Source organism: Eutrigla gurnardus (genome assembly GCF_963514095.1).
Source record: "Eutrigla gurnardus genome assembly, chromosome: 3".
Classification (NCBI taxonomy): domain Eukaryota; kingdom Metazoa; phylum Chordata; class Actinopteri; order Perciformes; family Triglidae; genus Eutrigla; species Eutrigla gurnardus.
The window spans coordinates 1406579-1432336 of NC_139917.1; the positions used below are offsets into that span (position 1 = coordinate 1406579).

The 25758-nt window shown below is 45.9% G+C and overlaps 1 protein-coding gene across 2 annotated transcripts in view; it reads right to left on the minus strand.

The window, feature by feature from the left end:
* Positions 1 to 23089, minus strand: part of glra3 (glycine receptor, alpha 3) — a gene marked incomplete at its 3' end in the record, with an annotated part of 92323 nt that extends 69234 nt beyond the window's left edge. For both annotated transcript variants that reach the window (XM_084004976.1, XM_084004975.1), the window contains exon 1: positions 22993 to 23089. In XM_084004976.1, the coding sequence (XP_083861102.1) occupies positions 22993 to 23057 (65 nt within the window). In that variant the 5' untranslated portion in view covers positions 23058 to 23089. The remainder of the gene's footprint in view (positions 1 to 22992) is intronic.
* Positions 23090 to 25758: the final 2669 nt, after the last annotated feature.

Genomic DNA, 25758 nt, shown 5'->3' on the forward strand with positions numbered 1-25758 from the left:
GCGATACAAGCCTCTCAAGCGATTGTATTCGCGTGTATCGCGTCCGGTGTGAGCGCTCCATTACAGTCAGAAAGTCCAACCATTTCCAATCATCTGCAGCAGGCTCTTCCAATGTTTCCTTTAACGCAGGCTGTTTTGCCTGGGTAGATCCAAAACTGCACACTGTCATCACGATTGTGGAGTATTCCTCATGAGGGATTTCAAATATGCAAACGGAAAGAATGTCCTTCCCCAGTACAAACAGCTGATACCTTCTCTGTGAGGAGACAGACATGGGGAATGATGGGTATTTTTGCTTCTTTCTACATTCCCCCTGGGAAACCAGATCATGACATAATCACGCTGATTGCAGCCAAACTAATGGAGGCCAAGCCACAGCTACCAAGAGGAGGAACGTGACAGGACTTAACAGTGCACTGTCAAGATTTATTTGATTTTATGAAAAATAAGGAAAAGGAGGCCCACAAAAAAAAATCTGATTTTTCAACAGTCCTGACACGTGTAGCAATAAGGATGGGAGGATATAAGATTATATTAGGGATAGCGATAAATAAAACACTCACAATAAGAGTTTACATTATCGGGATAATCGTAAACATCATCATGAGTGCAAAATAGAGCCTGATTTAAGACATACTGGAATCATAATGTAGCAAAGAGCAGACTCAAACAATGTTGCTAATTTTTTTACATTTATTTATCCTTTGTTTATGTGATGGGACCTTATGATTTATAAAAAAAAAACATGCAAGATTTCTTGCTTGTTTTTCGCTGAGAAATATTTTAACTATCTGTGATCAAATGTAACTATTTCTTTCTTAACACAGTGTAAGGTAAAGTGATTCCTGTATTTTTAAGTGTTGTTTTAAGCATATTTTTTATGATTATCAGTATATCGCAAAATTGCAATTATTTTGGCCAGGATGATTGTGACATAAAATTTTCAAAACGTCCTAGGGCTATGTAGCAAAATTGGTGAGGTTTTTATTTGCATTTAAGGACCTCAAAAAGGCAATTAATTAATATTAATAATAATACTAATTATTAGAATAATTTCAATATGGCCTTCTCTGACCATTGTTGGTGTTTGTGTCCTAAAAATAATCCGATGATTGTGGATTTACTGCTGAATGAATGACATCATTCGTTTCCCTATTCTCATTTTAAATTGAAAGTTTAATCTTCTGTGCTGATATCGGGATCATTTGTTTTGCCTTTCAACGGCTGTCAACATGACCACAGGCTTGCGGCTAATGCTGCTAACAGCACTAACCGTGCAAACAATAGCAAAAGACTGACAGTGGTAACAGTGTTTACCTGAGGGGGAACCGGGGGCAGGGGGTGCTACGATTCAGCTGTAACCGTCGTATGAGGGCCGTATGCACGCAGTGCAGAGCGGCGGTTCTGAGTAGCCAGTGGAGCATGCTCACATACTTAAACTTCAAGCATGAAACTGCTGAATATGAAACCGTTGCCTGCCCCTGCGTAAATGTAGCCTTTCTAGTCTATTTGTAGCTGTAGTACTTGTTCAGACTAATTAGCTGCTGGATTAACACACACATCAGAAACACTACATTTCCCAGCAAACCCTGAGGTATTTTTTGGCATTACAGTCTCTAGCAGCCCAGCACAGTGACAGTGATGGGGTCGACTACAGCCTTAAGCCAAATGTTCATTTAGTGTGGAGACTCCCCCCCCATCGCCCCCCAACACCCCCCCACCCCACCCCTGAGCACCACACACACAAACACACACAGACAGGCAGAGCACCACTTAGCTGTGCTTTTCAGCCACATGTTCCCTCCTTCAGCACAACAAGTCTTCTGTTGGTCATATTTGTCATGTACTGTTACAACAGACATAGTGACAGATACTGAGCCGGACTTACTTAATCCTGGTATGATATGATGGACACTGCATAGTTTCATTCCTAATACAATAGCTGCAAATGACACTTATTCTCTTGAGATATTTTATTGGGGATCAAGCCCCAAATTAGTTTGTGATGGATTGTCATTACTACAGGATCTGAGCACCAACTAGCGGTTGGTTGGTGAAAGCCTTATTGTAATCCAAATGCTGTGTTCAAGAAAATTTTCACCTCAGCCTACCCACACAAGTTTGACCACAGGATCATTTGTTCATTTGCATTTCTAGACGCGCCAGAGAGGAGGGGGGCTTCAGAACATCCTCCCAGATATGCTTGGTCAATTTCACAAATCTGTATCACTGTCTCTAGGAAGACATACACTATATTGCCAAAAGTATTCACTTACCCATCCAAATAATTGAAATCAGGTGTTCCAATCACTTCCATGGCCACAGGTGTATAAAAGCAAGCACCTAGGCATGCAGAATGTTTCTACAAACGTGTGAAAGAATGGGTCGCTCTCAGGAGCTCAGTGAATTCCAGTGTGGTACTGTGATAGGATGCCACCTGTGCAACAAGTCCAGTCGTGAAATGTCCTCACTCCTAAATATTCCACAGTCAACTGTCAATGGGATTATAACAAAGTGGAAGCGATTGGGAACAACAGCAACTCAGCCAAGAAGTGGTAGACCACGTAAAATGACGGAGCGAGGTCAGCGGATGCTGAGGCACATAGTGGACAGAGGTCACCAACTTTCTGTAGAGTCAATCTCTACAGACCTCCAAACTTCATGTGGCCTTCAGATTATCTCAAGAACAGTGTAGAGAGCTTCATGGATTGGGTTTCCATGGCGATTAGCTGCATCCAAGCCATACATCAGCAAGTGCAATACAAAGCGTCGGATGCAGTGGTGTAAAGCACGCCACCACCGGACTCCAGAGCAGTGGAGACGTTTTCTGGAGTGACCAATCACGCTTCTCCATCTGGCAATCTAATGGACGAGTCTGGGTTTGGTGGTTGCCAGGACAATGGCACTTGTCTGACTAAATTGTGCCACTTGTAAAGTTTGGTAGAGGGGGATTATCAGTGCATGACCTCACAAATACACGTCTGGAAGAATGGTCAAAAAGTCCCATAAACACACTCCTAAACTTTGTGGAAAGCCTTCCCAGAAGAGTCGAAGCTGTTCTAGCTGCAAAGGACGGACCGACGTCATATTAAACCCTATGGATCAGCGTTGACTATCTTTCTATTTTTTATGACATTCTCATTCAGCTGATATAAATATGATATATTTCAGTATGAACACAGCGTCATCCTAGCTTTGAATTTTGTACTGCTACACGTATGATTGTACTACATTGACACGGTCGGAAGTTTGTTGCTCTCACTGCCAATATTAGCTGCTCTGTTTCAACCATGTTGGGTGTTGTTCTGTGAGCAGACGCAATCCTCAATTTTGTATTATTACATCCTCACTTTTGCAAAATTGACAGCATCTCGACAGGACAAACACTGAAGATTTCCTGCCTGACATCCGAATAGAGGAGTTATTTAGAGGAACAGCTGTCGACAACACAAGACAGGGAATGGATTTTACTTATCCAACAACTGAACTGATTCTACATGACATCTGTGTTATTTACTTTTGTTCATAACAGTGTTTATGGTGTAAGGCACTTTCTGTCTCTATGGAAAGGTTTGACATAAAAAAACAGGAAAAAGTAGGTGGTTCTGGGTCGAAAGACCCCAAACCAGCATTTAGCACAATGGAAAACATAGACCGGAAAACAAAATATTTAGGCCAGAGGCTTACAATGGCTTGTAAGGGAGAGAGGAGACAAGGCAAATACTAAAACATTCAAGAGAGACAGTTGTGTTTGTGTGCTGAGTCTGCATTATGCAAGAAACTTATGGAAATTAAATAAGATGCTTTCTCTCAATCCTCTGGAACAGGGCTTTCGACACGACTTTTGAATTAGTGTAAAATGTTACACTCACACTAATCATCATGATTAGTATGACCAGCGAGCATATATAATGCCTATATGCATTCAAACAAGGGAGGAAAAAAAGAACAACCAGGGAGGGAAAGCTGGGAGAACAAAAGCTTGTGAGTGTTATACATGAATGACAAGCTGGAGGCAGATCCAGTCCAGCTCACATTGAATAACAAACTATAAGCCTGTTAAATTTTGTCTTTGAATCCATCCGTAACCATCTAAGAAGATTTACGATGGCTTTGCCACAGCTTGCTCCAACCTTCGGGTAACAACGTGTTTTACTTTCAGACAAACTATGTCACGACATGTCAAAGTGAAGAAGTGAAATAGAAGAAACAGTCCTACATAAAGTTAGTTTATGAATAAATAAATAAGTGCAGCTGAGGGAGGAACAGGGAATCAGGTTTATATCAGGAGGCATCAAGCTCCAACTATTATTATAACAATATAAGGGTTTCAAAGACAATAATCACGTGAGACTGAAACTTCATGTGTCATGAAAGGGAGCTCCATTGTAAATCCATAAGATATAATGGAAAGTATTACTTAAAACCCAAATTTAGCCTTCAGCTACATTTGTCCAATGGTGTTCAGCAATGTTTGTCAGTAAGACCCATAGACTGTATATAAGAAGTGGACTTCACCCATTGCTTTGAAGACTATTATTTTAGAAACCTCGAGTTTCATCTTGGACTTTTGCAACCAGTGAACCGAAGTGACCATATTTGGACATCTAGCTTCAGTCTTGGCATCTTGAAAGCTTCAAAAACTCAATTGTACCCTTTAACACTTTATGCAGAACTTACCGCTAACCAGCAAAGGTAAGTGTAGCTTTGCTGCAATGCTGCGCTGCTGCTTTGCTGCGCTGCTGTGCTGGTGCGCTGCTTCGCTGTCCGCTGTCATGACAGTGAGCCAACACTGGAAATTAATAGTTTCAAATAGCCCTGTCGGTGCTCCCAAGTTACTTGCTGCTTGGTGGAGAAAATTGCATGCTACCCTCAGAGCAAATCCTTCCTCTCTTCACAAGAACTTAAGGAGTTATGAATCTGAATGTGTTTTGTCTTCCACACCAGCCAACACTAAACAGTTGGGGATGATGTTGGCAGTGAGGTTCATGAAACATCTGGTGGGATGGCTATGTGGGTACATCTCCCAAGCCTATAGGCAGATGCTCCCACTGTGGCCTTCTCACACTGCACTCGAGATCAGACAGCTGAGGTTGATGCGGAATTACAGTTTTAGAAAAGAAGCCAGGCTGACACTGGAACAATTTAGAAGCAATGAATAGATAAATAAAAAAGAAGTAATAAAATGTGGCAGTATAGTCTTTTCCTTCCCATCCCTTCCCCCTCCTCCTTGCTCCATCCACATCAGGTGTGGGCTGGCGCACTGATTGATGGGCGGCGCTGCATACTTTTCTTATACTGGTCTGGTCACACCTGCGGCCTCGCTCTTCCTTTCCGGTTCTGCTTGTCCTCCGTGGTGGCTGTGGCCTGGTGTGGCAGAGCCGGTGCAGGCGCTGGAGCCTCTGTGGTGTGCCTGTGAGTGTGTCGGATCATCGTGGCGCACGTCTCCTCTTGTAAAACAACAGTGCGGCAGGCTGCTGTTGCCGTGGGACCGAGTTGTCCCGCTGGAGGCCGTCCGTGTGTGGTTGTGGCTCCTCGTGTTGGGATCAGGCGGAAGCCGTGCAGTAACTCTGCTACCTGGTCTGCTGTGACGCTGCGCCGGTGAGGTCCATAAATGTCCATTTATCGCCACGGCTCCCTGGACGACGCTGCTGTTTTGTTCGGCTGTTTAGTTTTGGCTCATTTAAACTGTGTTCTGTGGCTCTTCGGCTCTCCAGAGCCATGATGGAGCTGTGATTAAGACAGGCTCTTCACAGAGCTGGTGTCAGGGCTTGTTACAGCCTCAGGAATTTTGTTTGATTTATTCATTATTTGTGCTAATGTGAAAAGGATTTATTTTGTTAATTTTGTTTAACGAATATTGATTTACTGTTTGTTTTGTTTGTTTTCTTATTTAGAAAATATTGTTTGATTTTGTTAATTTACATAACATTTAACATTTAGCTGTGAGGCCTGTTATATATATTTCCCTCTTTTTCTTTGTGGACAGGTGCTGTGGGCCAAAGCGGCGACCCAATCCCTGGTGGTGGTGTTTTCTTCATGAACCCCCTTTGTGTGTGTGAATGTATGCGGTGCCACGGGTGTTTTGGTTAGTAATTGATTTGATTTAGGTCTACCGTGATGAGCCCCAGCCCTGTTCACCCCCCTCCTCTTGGCCCCAGCTTGAGTATTTGAATATGCAGTCTATGTTGATTTGAAGCATTTCATTTATTATTTGTAAAATAAAAACTATTTTTATACTTTTCTAAAAACGTCTCTGCCCAGTGGTGTTCAAACCTGTAGCAGCCTGTAATAGTAAAGATACCTAACTATTCCTCTTTAAACACTTAAAGGTTGTATCAGCGATTCTGGTTGCCCTCACTTCCGTTGCGAGATCCAAAACAAACAGAGCCAGCTAGCCCCTCCCTCCCGTGTTTTGAAAATGATCATGGACGCGCATTTTCATGTGATTGGTTGGAACACTGTTTATTTTGCTTTTGAGGTGTTGGTAGTACCATTTGTTTTTGTGTGCGATCTCGGAGCCTAGGCTGCCTAGAGAGACACGGTTTTTTGACGGCCTGCTTATGGGGCGGGCAGCTAGCGGATCGTGAGGTAAAAACAGATGAATGTGATCATTTATGTTTCGGCCCAGAATCGCTGATACAACCTTTAACTATCTCCTGGGGTGAAACTCCCAGGTGGCGTTGTTGGTACAACTCACCCACAGCCTTCATCTCACCACAAAAAGAAGAAGGCACATTGCTTAAACAACCGTTCCTTGTTGTACTTTTTAGTATTGGCAAAGGTTACCCAGAGGTGCAAAGGTGTGAGGGCTCGATCATCGCTGCTTCCGGCTTTAATATTTTCTCATGTAGAATATATCTGTATATGTTCAAATATTCAATACATCGTAGAGTTCATACATGCTTTGATATAAAATAATTACTGTGATAGGCCATTTATTTTTTTAATAGTCATTAAGACTAGGCTAAATGGCTAAACTAAAACGTGCTTGAATATCAATTAAAAAGCTTTTTAAACTTGTAATAATATATCATATAAATAATAGACGTTAAATTATCGAAAATCTAGTCTTTGAAAAAACATCTATAGGTTTATATATATATATATATATATATATATATATATATATATATATATATATATATATGTATATACACACATACAGGGTCGCCCATGAAGTTGAAATAATTTGCAAATGTCTTTTCTTTTATAGCGGCAAACAAACGTTATGCATGAATACATTTTCACCTGGGTAATTGAGACACATAGGGCCCTAGTTTCGTACACCAGGCGCAGTTGGGGCGCAGCGCACCTGCGCCACGCTGACGGGGTGTGTCCGCCTGGACTTTGCAATTTCCGTGCACGGCGCAGTCGAGCGCAGGCACTCCTCCTGTCACTCCTACCCCCGCAAGTGGGAAAGAGGGAGGAGAGAAGGCTTGAGTGGGAGATGAGGAGGAGAGAAGGCGTGGAGTGGGATTAACACAGCCGATTCAGATCTTCACCAATCAAATGAGCTCCTCTCCTCACCTTTAATGCACCGATGCGAGGTGCAGTGCAAGTTTCGTCACTTGACAACCCAATGACAGAAGCAGCGCCGCCGCCCCCACCATGCCCATCAAGCGCTGTGCGTAGGGCACCAAGTGCTGAGGGGGCACCAAAAATATTATGAAAAATCATCATAGCCATAATAATTATAATGCCGATATTATATCACTATAGAAATTGTAGGCACATTTTAGGCATGTCTATCACAAAACAGGGTCAGGGCGCACAGCAGTAGACATAATGGTGGCGAGAACCCGGTGCCTCCACGAGCCGCCGGGCCATTCATCATCATCATCACCGTCTTCATCATCTGCGCTCCACAGCTGCACCGGATTCCTGGATTGCACCAGAACGGCGGGACACCGGGACGTCGTGCGCCGCTCAGACCAGCTGCAGCCCCAACTCCGGTTCCAGCTCGCGGCAAAGTTGCGCGTTTCTCCACGGACACGGGCATCATAAAGGAATTCTGCTTAGGGCACCAAAATGGCCAGCGGCGATTTTGACAGCAGCAGCAGCAGTGCCAGACAGCCAAACTTTTCCCCCTGCTGCGCCGCCACACCCATCTCGGTGCAGGCGATCCACCAAACTGACAAACTGACAGTGCGCAAGGCTGCGCTGGTCAAAACTTGCATTGCGCCGGCTCCGCCACCCTGCGCCACCCTGCGCTGCGCCACGAAACTAGGGCCCATAATGTAATCATTGCACCAAAAGTGATTACTGATGCATTTAAATAGGAATAAACAGAGGGTTGTGTCTGAAAACAAAATAGTCCAACTTTATGGGCAGCAGTGCATATATAGGGATGCAATGAAATAGAATTTTATCACAGATCTGGAAAAAAAACCCTGACAATAATGCAGGGCAAGGCAATTTTATTTGTATAGCACATTTCATACACAAGGCAGACTCAAAGTGCTTCACATCATAACATGTCATACAATAAAGTGAAAAAAGTAGAATTAAAAGAAAATAAAGGCACAATAAAAATGCATTACAGAAAGACAAGGAGAAGAAAAACATAATAAAAAGAAACATTGCAGACATTAAAAGATTTAGCAGAAAGCTATGGTGAACATAAGTTTTCAGTCTAGTTTTAAAAGTGGTCGGAGTTGGGGTAAGTCTTACATCTTCAGGAAGTTTATTCCAGCTATTTGTTGCATAGTGACTAAATGATGTTCTCCCATGATTTGAGTTTACTCACTAACAGATTGGTCTCAGAAGATCTTAGTGGTCTAGAAGGCTTATGTAGTGGGAGCATATCAGTGATATACTTCGGTCCTAGACCATGTAGTGGTTTATGTGAGCAGGAGGATTTTGAAATCAATCCTCTGACATACAGGTAGCCAATGTAAGGATTTAAGAATTGGTGTAATGTGCTCACATTTTTTGGTCTTTGTAAGAACTCTAGCAGCAGCGTTCTGAACAAGCTGTAGCTGCCTGACAGTTTTTTTCGGAAGACCTGCAAGGAGACCATTACAGTAGTCTAGCCTATTAGTAATAAAGGCATGTACAAGTTTTTCTAAGTCTTGAGCTGACATTAGCCCTCGAAGTCTTGCTACATTTTTGAGGTGATAGTAGGCCGATTTTGTTACTGATTTGATGTGACTGAAATGTAAATCAGAATCAATAATAACCCCAAGATTTCTGGCTTTATTTGAGGTTTTCAGGGACAGAGAGTGAAGGTGTTGAATTACTTTAAACCTTTCTTTTTTAGCACCAAAAACAATTATCTCAGTTTTATCCTCATTTAGTTGTAGGAAGTTTTGGCACATCCAGTCTTTGACTTGCTTAATGCACTGGCACAGAAGATCTATGGGGCGATAGTCATTTGGTGATAGCGCTACATATATTTGGGTGTCATCGGCATAGCAATGATGGTCAATGTTATTATTTTGCATGATTTGTCCTAGTGGGAGCATGTAGATGTTGAATAAAGAAGTGATCAGACAATGAAGGATCAGTCACAAAAACATCAGAAACATTGAGACCTTTTGTGATAATCAGGTCCAGGCTGTGTCCCTTACAATGAGTAGCCTCGCTCACATGTTGAGAAAGGTCAAATGTGTCTAGAATATTAAAAAGTTCTTTTGCACCCTTGTCATTCAAATCATCAATATGAAAATTAAAGTCACCAGTTATAATAATAATATAATAATAATAATACATTTTATTTGTATAGCGCTTTTCAAGGGATCTCAAAGACACTTTACATATACAGTTAAAAATCAATACATTTAAACAAGTACTATTAAACACAGGGAGGCTACAAGTGAGTGCATTAAAACAAGCAGGTTATTCTTAAGTAGATAAGTTAAAAAGATGTGCTGTGAAGTTATAAAACGGTTAAAAACAAGTAATATAAAGTTATAAAACGGTTGAAGAGCAGGCACATTTAAGAACAAGTTAGTGATGCAGTACAGATGAGGTAGTGGATTATTGGGGGTTGAAGGCGATTCTGAAGAGGTGGGTTTTGATGAGTGATTTGAAGGTGGTCTGGTCCATGCAGGCTCGGATGTGTGGGGGTAGTGAGTTCCAGAGGGAGGGGGCAGCAATTGAGAAGGCTCTGTCGCCCCAGGTACGGTGTTTGGTCCTGGCAGGTGGGGAGAGGAGGTTTGTGTCGGAGGAGCGAAGGTTACGGGGGGGAGAGTGGTGGTGGAGCAGGTCGGTGAGGTAGGAAGGGGCCTGGTTGTGGAGGGCTTTGTGGGTGAGGAGGAGTACTTTGTATTCAATGCGTTGGGGAACAGGGAGCCAGTGGAGATTTTGCAGAACAGGGGTGATGTGGTCACGGGAGCGGGTGTGGGTGAGGAGGCGGGCAGCAGAGTTTTGTATGTATTGCAGTTTGTCGAGGATTTTGGCAGGTGAACCGTAGAGGATGCTATTGCAGTAGTCTATTCTGGATGTGATGAATGCATGAATCAAAGTTTCGGCAGCAGAGAAGGTGAGTGATGGGCGGAGACGGGCAATGTTCTTGAGGTGAAAAAAGGCAGTCCTGGTGGTGTGATTGATGTGTTGTTGAAATGTGAGGTTGCTGTCGAAAATGACTCCAAGGTTGCGCATGTGTAGGGACCGGGACAGAGTGGAGTTGTCGACGGAGAGAGTGAAGTTGTGGGTGTTTTTGATGAGGGATTTGGGGCCGATGATCATCATGTCTGTTTTGTCACAGTTGAGTTGAAGGAAGTTGTTTTGCATCCAGGTTTTTAATTCAGTGAGGCAGGTGGTCAGAGTGGAGCAGGTGGCTGTGGTGATGGATTTGGTGGAGATGTAGATCTGGACGTCGTCAGCGTAGCAGTGGAAGTGGAGACCATGTTTTCGAATAATGTTGCCAAGGGGGAGGATGTAGAGTATGAAGAGAAGTTATAACTAGGCAGTCAAAGTCAGTGGAAATGCTAGACAATAAATAAACTGTAAATAAACCAGAACGAGTCCTCCCTGGGCTGGTGATGGAACACCTGCAGCAGCTCGGCGCCAGCATCTCACAACTGGGCGGACAGTTGGCAGCCCTGAAGGACCAGCTCGTCCCCTCTCCCGGAGCCGCCGCGCACCCCCCAGTCAACGATCCTCCTCCCAGCACGCGAGCACCGCCACCATTCGCAACTGGAGTCTCCACTGCGACGCCCACTGCCTCCGTTCCGCTTTGCCCGCCAGGCCTGCAGATCCAGCTCCAGCAGTTGAAGTAATCGAGTACCCCCTGACTACCATGACCTCAGCCACGTTTTTAGCAAAACTTCTGCCACCTCACTGCCCCCCCATAGACCCTACGACTGTGCTATCGACCTGTTGCCAGGGGCCCCTCTCCCCACCAAGAGGCTATTCAATTTGTCCAAACCCTAGCGAGAGGCCATGGAGAAATACAGTGCCTTGAATAAGTATTCATACCCCTTGAACTTTTTCACATTTTGTCACTCTACAACCCCAAACTTAAATGTATTTTATTGAGATTTTATGTGATAGACCAACACAAAGTAACACATAATTGTGAAGTGGAACGAAAATGATACATGGTTTACAAAAATTTAAGCAAATAAAAATCTGAAAAGTGTGGTGTGCATTTGTATTCAGCCCCCCTGTGTCAATACTTTGTAGAGCCACCTTTCGCTGCAATTACAGCTGCAAGTCTTTTGGGGTATGTCTCTACCAGCTTTGCACATCTAGAGACTGAAATTTTTGCCCATTCTTCTTTGCAAAATAGCTCAAGCTCAACCAGATTGGATGGAGAGCATCTGTGAACAGAAACTTTCAAGTCTTGCAGAGATTCTCAATTGGCTTTAGGTCTGGACTTTGACCGGGCCATTCTAACACATGAATATTCTTTGATCTAAACCATTCCATTGTAGCTCTGGCTGTATGTTTAGGGTCATTGTCTTGCTGGAAGGTGAATCTCCTTTCCAGTCTCAAGTCTTTTGCAGCCTCCAACAGGTTTTCTTCCAGGATAGCCCTGTATTTAGCTCCATCCATCCTCCCATCAACTCTGACCAGCTTCCCTGGCCCTGCTGAAGAAAAGCATCCCCACAGCATGAGGCTGCCACCACCATGTTTCACAGTGGGGATGGTGTGTTCAGGGTGATGAGCAGTGTTACTTTTCTGCCACACATAGCGCTTTGCATTCAGGCCAAAAAGTTCTACTTTGGTCTCGTCTGACCAGAGCAACTTCTTCCACATGTTTGCTGTGTCCCCAACATGGCTTGTGGCGGGACTTCTTATGTCTGTTTTTCAACAATGGCTTTCTTCTTGCTACTCTTCCATAAAGGCCAGATTTGTGGAGTACACGACTAATAGTTGTCCTGTGGACAGATTCTCCCACCTGAGCTGTGGATTTCTGCAACTCCTCCAGAGTGACCATGGGCCTCTTGGCAGCTTCTCTCACCAGTGCTCTCCTCGCTCAGTCTGTCAGTTTAGGTGGACGGCCATGTCTTGGTAGGTTAGCAGTTGTGGCATACTTCTTCCATTTTTGGATGATGGATTGAACAGTGCTCTTTGAGATGTTCAAAGCTTTGGATATTTTTTTATAACCTAACCCTGCTTTAAACTTCTCCACAACTTTTTCCCTGACCTGTCTGGTGAGTTCCTTGGTCTTCATGAAGCTCTTTGTTGACTAGTGTTCTCTAACAAAGCACTGAGGCCTTCACAGAACAGTTGTATTTATACTGATACTAAATTACACACAGGTGGACTCTATTAACTAATTAGGTGACTTCTGAAGGCAGCTGATTGAACTGCATTTTATTTAGGGGTATCAGAGTAGAGGGGGCTGAATACAAATGCACACCACACCTTTCAGATTTTTATTTGCTTAAATTTTTGTAAATCATGTATCATTTTCATTCCACTTCACAATTATGTGTTACTTTGTGTTGGTCTATCACATAAAATCTCAATAAAATACATTTAAGTTTGTGGTTGTAGAGTGACAAAATGTGAAAAAGTTCAAGGGGTATGAATACTTTTTCAAGGCACTGTACATCACAGAGTCCGTGGCAGCCGGCCTCATTCGCCCCTCCTCCTCTCCGGTGGGGTCCAGTTTTTTCTTTGTTGAGAAAAAAGATAAAACCCTGCGGCCATGTATTGACTACACCGGGTTGAATGACATAACTGTTAAAAACAGGTACCCACTCCCCCTGATTGAGTCCGCCTTCAGCCCCTTACACTCTGCCCGCGTCTTCTCCAAACTAGACCTTAGGAACGCCTACCACCTCGCCAGGATTAAGGAGGGGGACGAGTGGAAGACAGCATTCAACACCCACTTAGGGCACTTCGAGTACCTGGTTATGCCTTTCGGACTCACTAATGCGCCTGCTGTTTTCCAAAGCCTGGTAAATGATGTGTTAAGTGATCTGCTTAACAAAACTGTGTTTGTCTACATTGACGATATTTTGATTTTCTCTAGCTCCATGGAAGAACACGTGACTCACGTTAGAGATGTGTTAAAGAGGCTGATGGAAAACAAGTTGTATGTTAAAGCTGAAAAAAGTGAATTTCATGTATCCACTGTGAGCTTCCTGGGTTTTGTAGTTGAGAAGGGGCAGTTGCGGGCGGATCCCTCCAAGGTGGAAGCGGTAAAGGAATGGCCCACTCCCACCACCCGCAAGCAGCTGCAGCGTTTCCTGGGGTTTGCAAACTTTTATCGTAGGTTCATAAAGAACTACAGCCGCCTGGCGGCCCCTCTTACTCGCCTAACCTCTTCGAAACTCAGTTTTACCTGGTCCCCTGTAGAACAATCTGCCTTTGTGAAACTAAAGAACATGTTTGTTAACGCCCCCTTGTGCACCCAGATCCTGAGCGGCAGTTCGTGGTCGAGGTTGACGCCTCGGATTCCGGGGTCGGGGCCGTCCTCTCCCAGTGCCAACTCAGACAATAAGCTCCACCCCTGCGCCTTCTTCTCACGTCGCCTCACCCCTGCTGAAAGCAACTACGATGTGGGGAACCGGGAGCTCCTGGCGGTGGTCCTGGCTTTGCAGGAGTGGAGACACTGGCTGGAGGTGGCAGCTCAGCCATTTATCGTATGGACGGATCACAAGAACCTCGCCTACCTCCGCACTGCCCATCGCCTGAACACCCGGCAGGCCCGCTGGGCCCTGTTCCTGGGCCGTTTCCAGTTCACCCTCACCTACCGCCCCGGGTCTCGGAACATCAAGCCGGACGCGCTCTCCCGTCAGTTCACCCTGGAGGGGGGGGAGCCCGTTAAGGAGACCATCCTGGATCCCGAGTATGTGCTGGGGGCGGTTCACTGGCAGGTCGAACAGGAGGTTCAGGAAGCTCTGCAGGGCCAGACGGTTCCAGACGGTTGCCCCCCGGGTCGGTTGTTCGTGCCACAGTCTGCCAGGTCATCAGTGCTCACCTGGGGGCATACGTCGAGGATAGCCTGCCACCCAGGGGTCCACCGCACGCTGGCTCTCGTCCAGCAGCGTTTCTGGTGGCCGTCCATGGCTGCCGACATTCGGGTCTTCATTGCTGCATGCACAGAGTGCGCCCGCAACAAACCTTCGCAGCGACCCCCGGCAGGGCTCCTACAACCTTTACCCATTCCTCCACGTCCCTGGTCACACATCAAGTGTAGCGTTAGTTCTGGCAGGCCACGACGTCAAGCTCTAAATCAGCAGCAACAGCGTAGCTGTCAAACCGAGGAGATCAGCTGACGGCTCAGCTGACTCCCCGTGCTCACTTCCTATTGGGAAATTGCATTCAGAGCGCGCTATTTAAACTGCTCTAGCCTGACCTCCCTCATTGCTTCCTCTGCCGGCGTTTTCAAGACGAGCTCCCGTTCGAAGAGAATTCACTATTCACGTTCGTACTCACCCTGCTGCTGCTGATGTCGTCGCTCTCCGTCCATGATGAGGACCCGCGGCAATATGACGGTACGGAGCCTCAGCAAAACCCCGAAACAGAGGAAGCCGACGAATCTACGACGATGAGAGGGCTCCATCTCTCCGTCGAAGCTCTCGCCCGGCAGGCAAGGTAACGCCACAGATGTCCCATTGCTCGATGACTGGCCGATTCCAAAGCCGCTAGAGTTTCTGTTTGCCAACGATGTTACCGCTCCGGTCGGAGCGTCACACCAGGGCTCCTGTCTCCACTCCTCGGAAAGCTTCAGCAAACGCAAACACAGCTCCCGGAACTCAGCATTCGCTCCGACTCCAGCTGCTGCCCCGCTGGCCAAAAGAGCTAGAGCCCCGACTTCAGCAGTTGCCTCTGCAGCTCCGGGAAACGACGCCATCATGGCAGCGCTGTCTTCCACCCAGTCATCCATTTCCAGCATGAATTCCAGGATCCAAAGCTTAGAGGCCGCTACCGCTTCACCTTCCAGCTCTTCTCTCCAGGTGTTTACATCCCGGGAACCTGCCTCTTCCTCCTCGACGCAGGCCGAAGATGTCACTCCGACACCCCCCGACGGCGTCTCTATCCCGCGCTGAACTCTGGGAAGTGCAGTCCCAACCTCCACCGGCGTCCCATTCTTGCCTCCCGCTGCTGCCATCTCTGGCAACCTGAGAAGCCAGATCCCCGCAGTCGCAGGTAATGATGTCAATCTAATCAAATCCTGCTGCGCTCTGATTTCAGTAGGCGAATTCGACCCGATGTACCTAACGCATTGTATGTGGGTTGAAGCGATGCATGATGGCTAGAATTTGTTTTTGCTTAGCAGCCGACTACAAATACGTCACAGGGTCGCGACCATATCACGTGACCTAAAACATCGCGGTAATAGTTAGCAGCGCGGTCTGCGACGGCTACAACTGGCTTGCCCACACCTCCGCTACAGCGGAATGGTTCTTATTGGTCAAAAGTTCAATGACGTGTATTCAGGTCCGCACTCGGCGGCCACCTTGTGGTGAAATGCTTTGCCTTTATTTTGGTCGCTAATCTCATGGCTTGATCCAAAGTTCTGTGCATTGTGTTGTGAGTAGGCCTATTTATATTATGTGAGGTCTGGTTAATTCAAACATAGGATGATAATACAAATACACTGAAGAAGAAAGAAGAAGAAAAGAAAAGAAAAAAAAAACACACATGTCGCCTTGCGTGTGCGTGTACATGTGTGTGTGTATATATAGCCTATATAGCAGGGGTACTCAAATACAAATCCTCAAGGGCCACAAAGATGTTTTTCAATGACTCAAAGGTCCATTCAGTATTCAGTAGTCGGTCAGGCCACATGTGATATACTGTATTTAGTGCATTTTTTTTTGTTGTTCTTACCTCTGAATTTTGAGGATATGTTTCTTCAAAATTTGTTTGCTTTGTCTCATAATGCCGTTTCAAATTGGAATCTTCATCACAGATAGTCTCCTGGCATATTAAGCACATGGGTGCTGGTTGGAGGAAGAATGAATGCAAACTTTTCAGTCCATTCTTCTTTAAATAGGCGATTTTCACTGTCCACCTTTCTTTAGGCAGAGAACTTGGAACACGCCATTTTCATGTCATCTTTTTTCCCGTCTATGCTATCTATCTATGCTCTTACTGGCAAAGTGGCAATATGCGAACCGCTTCAAAAACGAAAGTGAAACTTAAAAATGCGCTCGCAGCGTGACCCAATAACAGGCTGTCTGTGTCTCGTTGGCATGGAGACAAGTCCCGAAAACACATACTGAAAAAATAGTAGTTCCGGGGCCACAAATAGGTGGCCGGCGAGTACCGCTACATTTAGCCTATCGCTTGAGTCACGTTGACTCTGCTGTCAGACTCGACGGCATTCGGCTACAGTCTCTTAGAGCCCGCCCCCTCAGACACCTGCAGCTCTCGTCGGTGTGATAAGTCAAGTCAAGCCAAGACCATCCTGAACAAGCCTAATGATAAGCGTGTGGTAGATTGCGTTAATGTGTCCGTGATGTTAAAAGATAGCCTAATGATCCTAGACCTGGAAAGACTCTGACACTAGCATGATTCTCCGTTGTTATGGCGTATACAGAGATGTAATCTGCAAAGTCTATCCATCCCGTCCAGCCGAACTGGATCTTTCCATCATTGCCGATCTTGCCATGTCATACGGGGGAACTCTGTTCTATGAATACCACAAATCATTCTCTGCCAGGGCTGCCATGTCCATTCAGAGGTTAACCAAAGACTGGACTGGTCTGTGGTCGACCTGGCTCTAATCAGCAGGCACTGCACTGGCCGCTAAGCTCTTTCTTGCACCATTCGCAGTTCTTTCTCACACCATGCAAGCTGTGTCCCAAACCCGTGGCTATAACCTAGTCCATCCGCCGGCAGGCCCAAAAGCCGATGAGGATAAGGTGACATCTTTTTGGACTCCAACGTTCCACAAATCCATAAAAACGTATGCAATTTGTCAACTGTAACTATATTCATGCTTGCAGCTATGGCGGGGACGGGCATCCAAAATCAGTGAGTCCCAGACGAACCCGCCTCGTGAGGAAGGAAAAGAGATAATAAAACATCCGTTAAATAATTGTAAGCTGCAAAAAAAAAAAAAAAAAATGAAGCAGCTGTTACTTTATCAACAAAGGGTGCTCCCCATACCATTAATTAACAGATTTATAAAACGCCTTACTTGGGCATCCTTGCTGGGGATCTTCATCATCTAGCAGCTCACATTCCAGGCCGCATGTGCTTTTTGGTTCACTGTTTTGAGTCCCGCAAATGCAGCCGTCCTCCATCAAAGGCCTCCTCGCAGGTGTGCAGTTCCACCTGCACTGCTCGGATCCATCCGCCAACAGCTTGCTAGAGAATCCATCCATTAAGCTCCTGCTAAACGGCTTCAAGAGAGGAACCCAAGGCAAGAAATTCGTCTCCCTTTCACCCAACTCCACCTTTTCACAAATGAATCACCCACCATGGAACGGGTGCTTTGGTTCATAGGCTCACTGTTAGGAACAGCCTGATGGGTTTTAATAGAGATACTCGGATCAGATATCAGCTCCGATATTGACTAATTAGCTGGATATCGGATGAACGAGGCCGATGCAGCATTCCAATCCAGTCATTTCATTTTTATTAACATCCTACACAGCTATACAGTGACAGCGATCTAGTCGCTTCAATTCTGTTTGCTATGCTGCTTAGGTCATCACGCAGAGCACGCTGGCAGCCAGTGATGAGTACACAGAGCAACACGGAGCAAGCGCCGGTTCATTAAGCCTTTGTCCGTCGGGTTTCAGGCAGCTACTACTTTTCATATTACATTTTAAAATATCTGTTTACAGTGCACTTTACATGGTACAAGTGTTATTTATTTCTTTTTGCTGCTAATGTACACTTTATTCATTAATAAATAATATTAAGTACATTTATATCTGTGGCAATGCCACATGATCGAAACTGGATTGGTGCATCTCTAGTCTCTAAGGTGTGGAGAATTCACCACACGCTCACGATCTTCAACCCCTCCCAAGACCTCACCATAGGCCATGTAACACTCCACAGTCATTACCTTTGTGTTCCTGAAACATTCCAAAACTGATATAGACAGAAGCGGAATATCTGTTCCTATTTCCCAAACTAACTCTGATTTTTGTCCATTGTCTTCCATGGCCCGCTATCTGGGAGCCGTGCTCCAGCCAGCCCACAGGAGCCGCTGTTCATCACGGAGGGAGGAGAACCCCTGTCACGAGCCTGGTTCACCTCTTGCCTCCGCCTCCTCTGCAAATTCTGCGGCCTCCCTCCAGAACGCTGCATGGCTCATTCGTTCCGCTTTGGAGCAGCAACCACCTCACCTGCTTATGAACGTTATCTGCGCCATCCTAGATGCTCAAGCCATGAGCCGAATATTGGAAGTACATAAGTATAATCAAAATATTATTATTCACCAAGCTGAGGGGTAACTGATCGGCCTATCTCCTATTTAAATAGGCTACATTTATTTTTAACTCAGCCTCCTGACATCTCTTGTAGCAAGAGGGTCAGGGAATTGCCGGTGTGGTCGTTTTGGGGGCCTTTTCTTTGCTGCTGCGCTCCCGGCCTGGCTGTGCCTGCTGCCATGGACTACTTCTTGATACATGCTTCTGTTAATGCCACCAATACTGTTAATGCTACTACTACTATACTACCAACACCAAATGCAGTTGGAACCCAAGGGCCTGGGCTGCACGAGATTTCTGCCTAAAAGCCTATTAAGGCAGTTTTTTCTCGCCACTGTCGCTGTAAAGCTTGCCCCTGGGTGATGTTGGGACTTTGAAATTGTGGTGACTCTTGAAATTTTGAGCGTATTCTAGTCCTGCTCAATATTAAGTGTCCGGAGATGACCTCTGTTGTTTGACAATATAAAATTGAATTGAATTGAATTTATCATGTAAGGTGACCTGGGGTGTTTGAAAGGCGCCAACAAATAAATGTATTATTATCATCATTATTATTATTATTATTATTATTATTAATATATTATGCCGTTCATGATAACTCATAACTCATGAAGGGCAGGAAGGTGCTCTTCCTGCCTCAGGCTTTCCACGCAAGCGTGTGGAAGAGCAGATAGGATACGTCTGTCTCCTCTTTATTCATCAAGCTGAGGGGCAACGGATCTGCTAATCTCCTACCTAAATAGGCTACATTTATTTTAACTCAGATAGCCCCCTGACATCTCTTGTAGCAAGAGGGTCAGGGAAATTGCCGGTGTGGTCGTTTTGGGGGGTTTTCTTTGCTGCTACGCTTCCTGCTTATGCCGTTCATGATGGCTCATGAAGGGCAGGAAGGTGCTCTTCCTGCCTCAGGCTTTCCACACAAGCGCGTGGAAGAGCAGGGAGTCCCAGAACAGTACCATACCGCCAAATGAAACTTGTGCAAATAAATAAAGATTATTTTTGACAAAGTGGTCCTGACTGAAATCAAGCGTAGCGTTAGTTCTGGCAGGCCACGACGTCAAGCTCTAAATCAGCAGCAACAGCGTAGCTGTCAAACCGAGGAGATCAGCTGACGGCTCAGCTGACTCCCCGTGCTCGCTTCCTATTGGGGAATTGCATTCAGAGCGCGCTATTTAAACTGCTCTAGCCTGACCTCCCTCGTTGCTTCCTCTGCCGGCGTTTTCAACCCACCTCCACCCCAGCTCCTCCCGTCATCTGTTATGTACCTTACCATTGTTCTTGTTGGTTGCTCTGCTCTGTCTGGGGTTTTTCTTTGCTGCTACGCTTCCTGCTTATGCCGTTCAGGATGGCTCATGAAGGGCAGGAAGGTGCTCTTCCTGCCTCAGGCTTTCAGTACAGTACCATACCGCCAAATGAAACTTGTGCAAATAAATAAAGATTCTTTTTGACAAAGTGGTCCTGACTGAAATAGCAGTGGATTTCGTTACCGGACTGCCCCCTTCCGAAGGCAACGACACCATACTCATGGTGGTTGGCCGTTTCTCCAAGGCTGTTCATTTTGTCCCCCTCCCTAAACTCCCCACCGCCTTGGAGACCGCTAACTTATTAGTGACGCATGTTTTCAGGTTGCATGGTATTCCACAGGACATTGTGTTGGACCGCGGACCCCAGTTCACCTCGCAAGTTTGGAAGGCTTTCTGCCGGGCCCTGGGAACCACCTCCAGCCTCACCTCTGGCTATCATCCCCAGTCTAATGGGCAAACTGAACAGAGCCTGGAGTCCTCTCTGCGCTGCGTCGCCTCCCGCCTCCCGCCTCCCGCCTCCCATCCTCCTGGGCTAAACACCTGCCCTGGGTGGAATACGCCCACAACTCCCTCATCAGCTCAGCCACCGGTTTCTCCCCCTTTATGATCAACACCGGTTACCAGCCACCCTTATTTCCTAGCCAGGAGTCCGACGCAGCAGTCCCCTCTGTCCACGCTCAGTTCCGCCGGGTCAGACGTGTGTGGCGGGAGACCCGTGCTGCTTTGGGGAGAACGGCTGAGCGCAACCGACGTCTGGCGGACCGACATCGGGTTCCCTCACCCGACTACCAGGTGGGCCAGCAAGTGTGGCTCTCCTCCCGAGACCTCCCCCTTCAGACCGATTCCCGAAAACTCTCCCCCAGGTACATTGGGCCTTATCCTGCGGAGAAGATAATAAACCCCAGCGCTGTCCGCCTCCGCCTCCCAGCCTCCTTGAACGTCCACCCAGTGTTCCACGTCTCCCTCCTCAAGCCGGTCACCGACAGCCCTCTCCAGCCTCCTGCACCTCCACCGCCCCCCCCACCACTTCTCGTCGACGGCCACCCGGCCTACACTGTCAACCGGATTCTGGACGTGCACAGACGGGGTAGGGGCTACCAGTATCTGGTCGACTGGGAGGGATACGGCCCCGAGGAGCGCTCCTGGGTCAAGCGCTCCCTCATCCTGGACCCGCAACTGCTGCGGGATTTCTACATCAGGTTTCCGGGTAAGCCAGGTAGGACGCCAGGTGGCGTCCCTTGAGGGGAGGGTACTGTTGTGGTCCTGAATTTTGTTGTGTTATGTTTTGGCTTGTGACTGACATCTCTCTCCCTGTCATGCAGAGTGTGCACCAAGGGGCGGGGCGATCTCCTGGAGCACAGGGCACCTGGCACACCTGCAGCTCGTTCTGCCCAAATTGGCTGGCTTCTTAAGCTGGCTTCTTCCTTTGCTTTTCAGCAGCAAGCCTGTGCACCGTGTGTCTCCAGCCGCTCGCCTCGCGGTAACCCTCCAGTGATTGTTTCCTGTATCAGCGAGTTTTGGTGCCTTGTCACTATTTTCAGTTGTACTTTCGTTCTTGAGCCTTTTCCCATATCTGGTGATTTTTAGTTTGCCTTTTTTCGCCGCTACTTTTCCTTGAGAGATTTGTGTTGTTACTTTGTTTGAGAATTTTCTGTGAAACTGTTCACACACCTTTTGTTAAATAAACTTATTTTTGTTGAACTCTGCAACTGGGTCCTGACTTCCTGGACTGGCCATAACAGAAAGTGGTGATCAGCAATTGTATATGTTCAAACGCCTAGTGTGGAGGATATCATAAGGCCAATGAGACAATCAAATGTAAAACACAATATTTATGATTGATGAAAGTAGGAAATCGGTCAGATTTGACCTGAACACAACAGAAAGGCTAGATGACAATGCCAGGATTCATCGGGCTCAAAGAGTGGTAGTCTGGTTCAAGCAGACATCATGTTCGCATATGGAGCGGCCACCAGAGTCCAGACCTGAACCTCATTGAGAATCTTTGGGATGTGTGGAGAGGTCTTTCACAGCAGTCTGACTGTACGGTCATCATAAGATCTTGCGATCTAGCAAAAAATGATTGCAACTCTGGACAGAAATAACAACAATGCCACACTGAATGCGTGCCGTAATCAAAGCTTAAGGCGAAATATAGAGTGTGTGACTTTTTTGTAAATGCAGTGTACACGTCATTGTGACAATGGCATGTATATGTTGAGATGGAGCTGTCGTACCTTACAGTTAAAAAAATAAAATATGGTAAATGAACCTGTATTTAAATAGTGCTATTCTATTATTTTCGACTACGCAAGGCAACTTACACTACACTCAGTCTATTAACCCGTTCACACACATTCATACACTGATGGCAGAGGAGCCGTCTGCACATCAGGATCTAATCTGACTCATTCACACTCAGCCTTCCGGGGCCATTTGGGGTTTAGCGTCTTGTTGACAGGAGGAGCCGGGGAATCTACCCACTGATCTTTCGATTGGAGGACGACTCACTCTACCCCTGACCCACAAATAGGCCTATCATAATAATACAGATAATATATAAGTAAATTGATAAAGTACTGAAAGAGTATTTCACTGGTAATTAAATAGGCATACAGATAGATTAAACAGACAAATATATTCATATTTTAAACTTTGAAAATCTGTTGAAAACACATAAAAGGCAGTATGTCAAACATGTATGCAAAGAAATTTGATTTTGTGTATCCTCCTGGCAACTACCATGTCCACGACCACTCAGCAGGTGCAGGTCTTTGGCTTTTTCCTCGTCAAATAACTGTGAAACAACTACATGGAGAAATAAAAAGCCAGTCTGGCAGTGACTTGTTATGCGCGAGTGTGACGTTGTGTTCTGAACATCCACTTACCTGAGTGACAGGATGAGTTTCCAGGCGAGGAAGAAGCCCGCTGCGGACACCTTCTTCTTCCTCATCTCTCTCCAGAGGCTCGCGAACCTCCGCTGTCCTCGCGCCTCTTCAAGCTTTCAGCACCGCGAACAGCGCTCGCGCTCCAGCTGTGGCGCGTAACTCACAAGCATACCGTAGTGATGGGAAGTCCTCCAAAACAACAACTCAGCGGCTAATTCCCATAACTGGCGCGACGAAACCAAACGGACGCGACAGAATAAATAAGTTAAGTGAAAAGAAAAGAGGAAAACAGCGGATGGTCAGCTGCTCAGATTCTGCTCTGGGCTCGTTCTGTGCCCGCGTGAAGCGCGCGGACTGACAGGCCCGCCCGCCGCGCCGGATTGGCATGAGTGGCAGACAGCTCGGCCAATCTGCGACGCTGTTGTTAATTTTCCAGTTGAGTCGCATTTGAAATTAGAAGGCCAGCGAGCCGGATCAAATTCAACACCCACCCATGCATTAATATGCCTTCTCCCCTCTCTGTGTGTGCACGTCCCTGTAGATCACCATCCTGCTCATTTTCTTTCTCTTCTTCTTTTTTACATCTGTTTCTTTCTCCATCTGTCTCGTGCTCCCTGTGTTATTCCGCTCTGTTACGCAGGGGTCGCATGTGGTTGTAGCCTATGTTGATGACAGTTTGCCATATGGCCAATGTAGGCGGACATAGCGCTGATTAAACTTAAGGTTTACGTCAGGGGCACCCTGAGGCATGAACGGATGTACAGTCAGGACTTGGAGAGTCATAAATGCAGCTCCTTTTCAGCATCTGATAACCCAGTTGATCAGATGTGGATACAAACACCCTCAAGTCGAGCTGAAATGAAAAATGCATTTTTAACCCATGTCAGATCACATCCATGGTCATATTGTGCACATATTTAACAATATATGTTCAAAAATTACAAATATTCCCACTGATCTATTCTGAGCTATAATGTTTTGCACGCCTTGTTTTCCTAAATAGGCTTATATCCGCACAATTACACAAGCCTGCTGTAATTCTTCAGTGGCACATTTTTAAGACCATTTCTGTCATTTCTATTTGAAATAAAGAGACAGTGCTAAAGGAAATTTTCTTGGTTTATATATAATTTCTATATTTTTATTTTCTGGCCAACAGGAATTTAGCTCTATTGAATTTGGTGATCGTTGGGTGATTCACTTTACAAACATTTTCTAAGGAGTCATGAAACTTTGCACCCATTCAAACTTTTAATAACTTAAATTTTCCGGTGCCACTATGTATGCCAGTGCATGAATGTGTGTGTGAATGGGTGAATGTTCACATCTAGTGCACAGCCCTTTGAGGGGTCAGGAGACTGGAATGGTGCTATATAAATGCAACTCCAGTCCATTTACACCATGGCTTGCTGGGCCTGCTGTCATGCTTCACTAAACACAATGGATTTTTGCTCTGGCATCAAACACACACTCATCCCAATACATCTTTTCTGGCTATGTTTTGCACTTTGTACCTGAGCTGTGTGTAGCTTAGATTCGCTTGGAGAACAATTTTAATAAAAGCTACACATTTTCTCTCCTGTGTCTCTCCAAGTCACACAAAGAGGTATCTTGTTTACCTGCCATGGAGGAGTCAGTCTCGCGATTCAGATGTTATACAAGACGTGAATGACATTTGGAGTGAATCCAACCCTTGGCAGTTCACAGCTTGACAAACCTCTCCTCTACATATCACACTATAAATAGCATGGTGTGATTGAGAGCGAGTAAAAGCCATGCTGTGTCCAATCTGCCTGAACTGATGCCTAAGAGAATACTTCCTTTTGACTGTGGAGGGAAAACTCTCTCTCTCGCTCTCTCTCTCTTGTATTATTAGTACATGATTATTGATAGTGAATTAAAACAGTTTAAACACTGATTAGCTTATGTTAAAACATGAACATGTGGTATACAACATTTTTAAGTCAAGGTCACTTCTTTTTGCAGAATATGCAGTTTTCCTGGTTATTCCAGCTGTAGTAAAAGCAACTCTTCAGCGACTGCGGTGCACAAGCAGCAGAGCCCCTTGGTAGAGATCTCCACCTCTGCTTGTAGACCGAGGGTTACAATATGGTAACCTTCATTCTATCTCACACAGGCTCCACCCTTTACTGGACTGTATGGGTACAGTAGGTGGAGCCATATGAATGCACATCCTGCCACAACAAAACATACCTGCCAAACTATATCCAAAGCACACAAACAGCTGTTCTGTGCGTCCGATGGGGGCCGTGTGTTCCACATAACATGCCAACAAAACACACTGGGCAAGGCAGACTTGTCCTTGTCCTCGCATAGGGGGAAGACAGAAAGCATCCGGCTGAATAACTCTGAACCCGAAGGAGTTCCTTTAGTTGTTAGGAACAAAGAAGGAGTTTGGTCTGGTGGTAACCTCACCGCGGTCACCACGGAGCATTGAGCAACTAGGGTGCAGCAACAGAGCAGTTAATTCACACACTGTTGGCTGAGGTCAAAGCAAGCAGCAAAGCTCACAACGGCTTCAGAGAGGAGCATTCCAGAGACTCATGGGGATCCTTCACTAGAGCCTCAAGACCCACCACAGTTCCCATTGTGGGTAGGAGGCACGCTGCAAGAACCGCTTCACTAGAGGTTGGACGAAAAGCACTAACAACAGCATGTTAACCATATTTTGGAAAAAAATATATAGTTTGGAACAGAGCAGACTGTGGATAGGTGGATTATTAGAGGTGGTTTGAGAAGTCTATG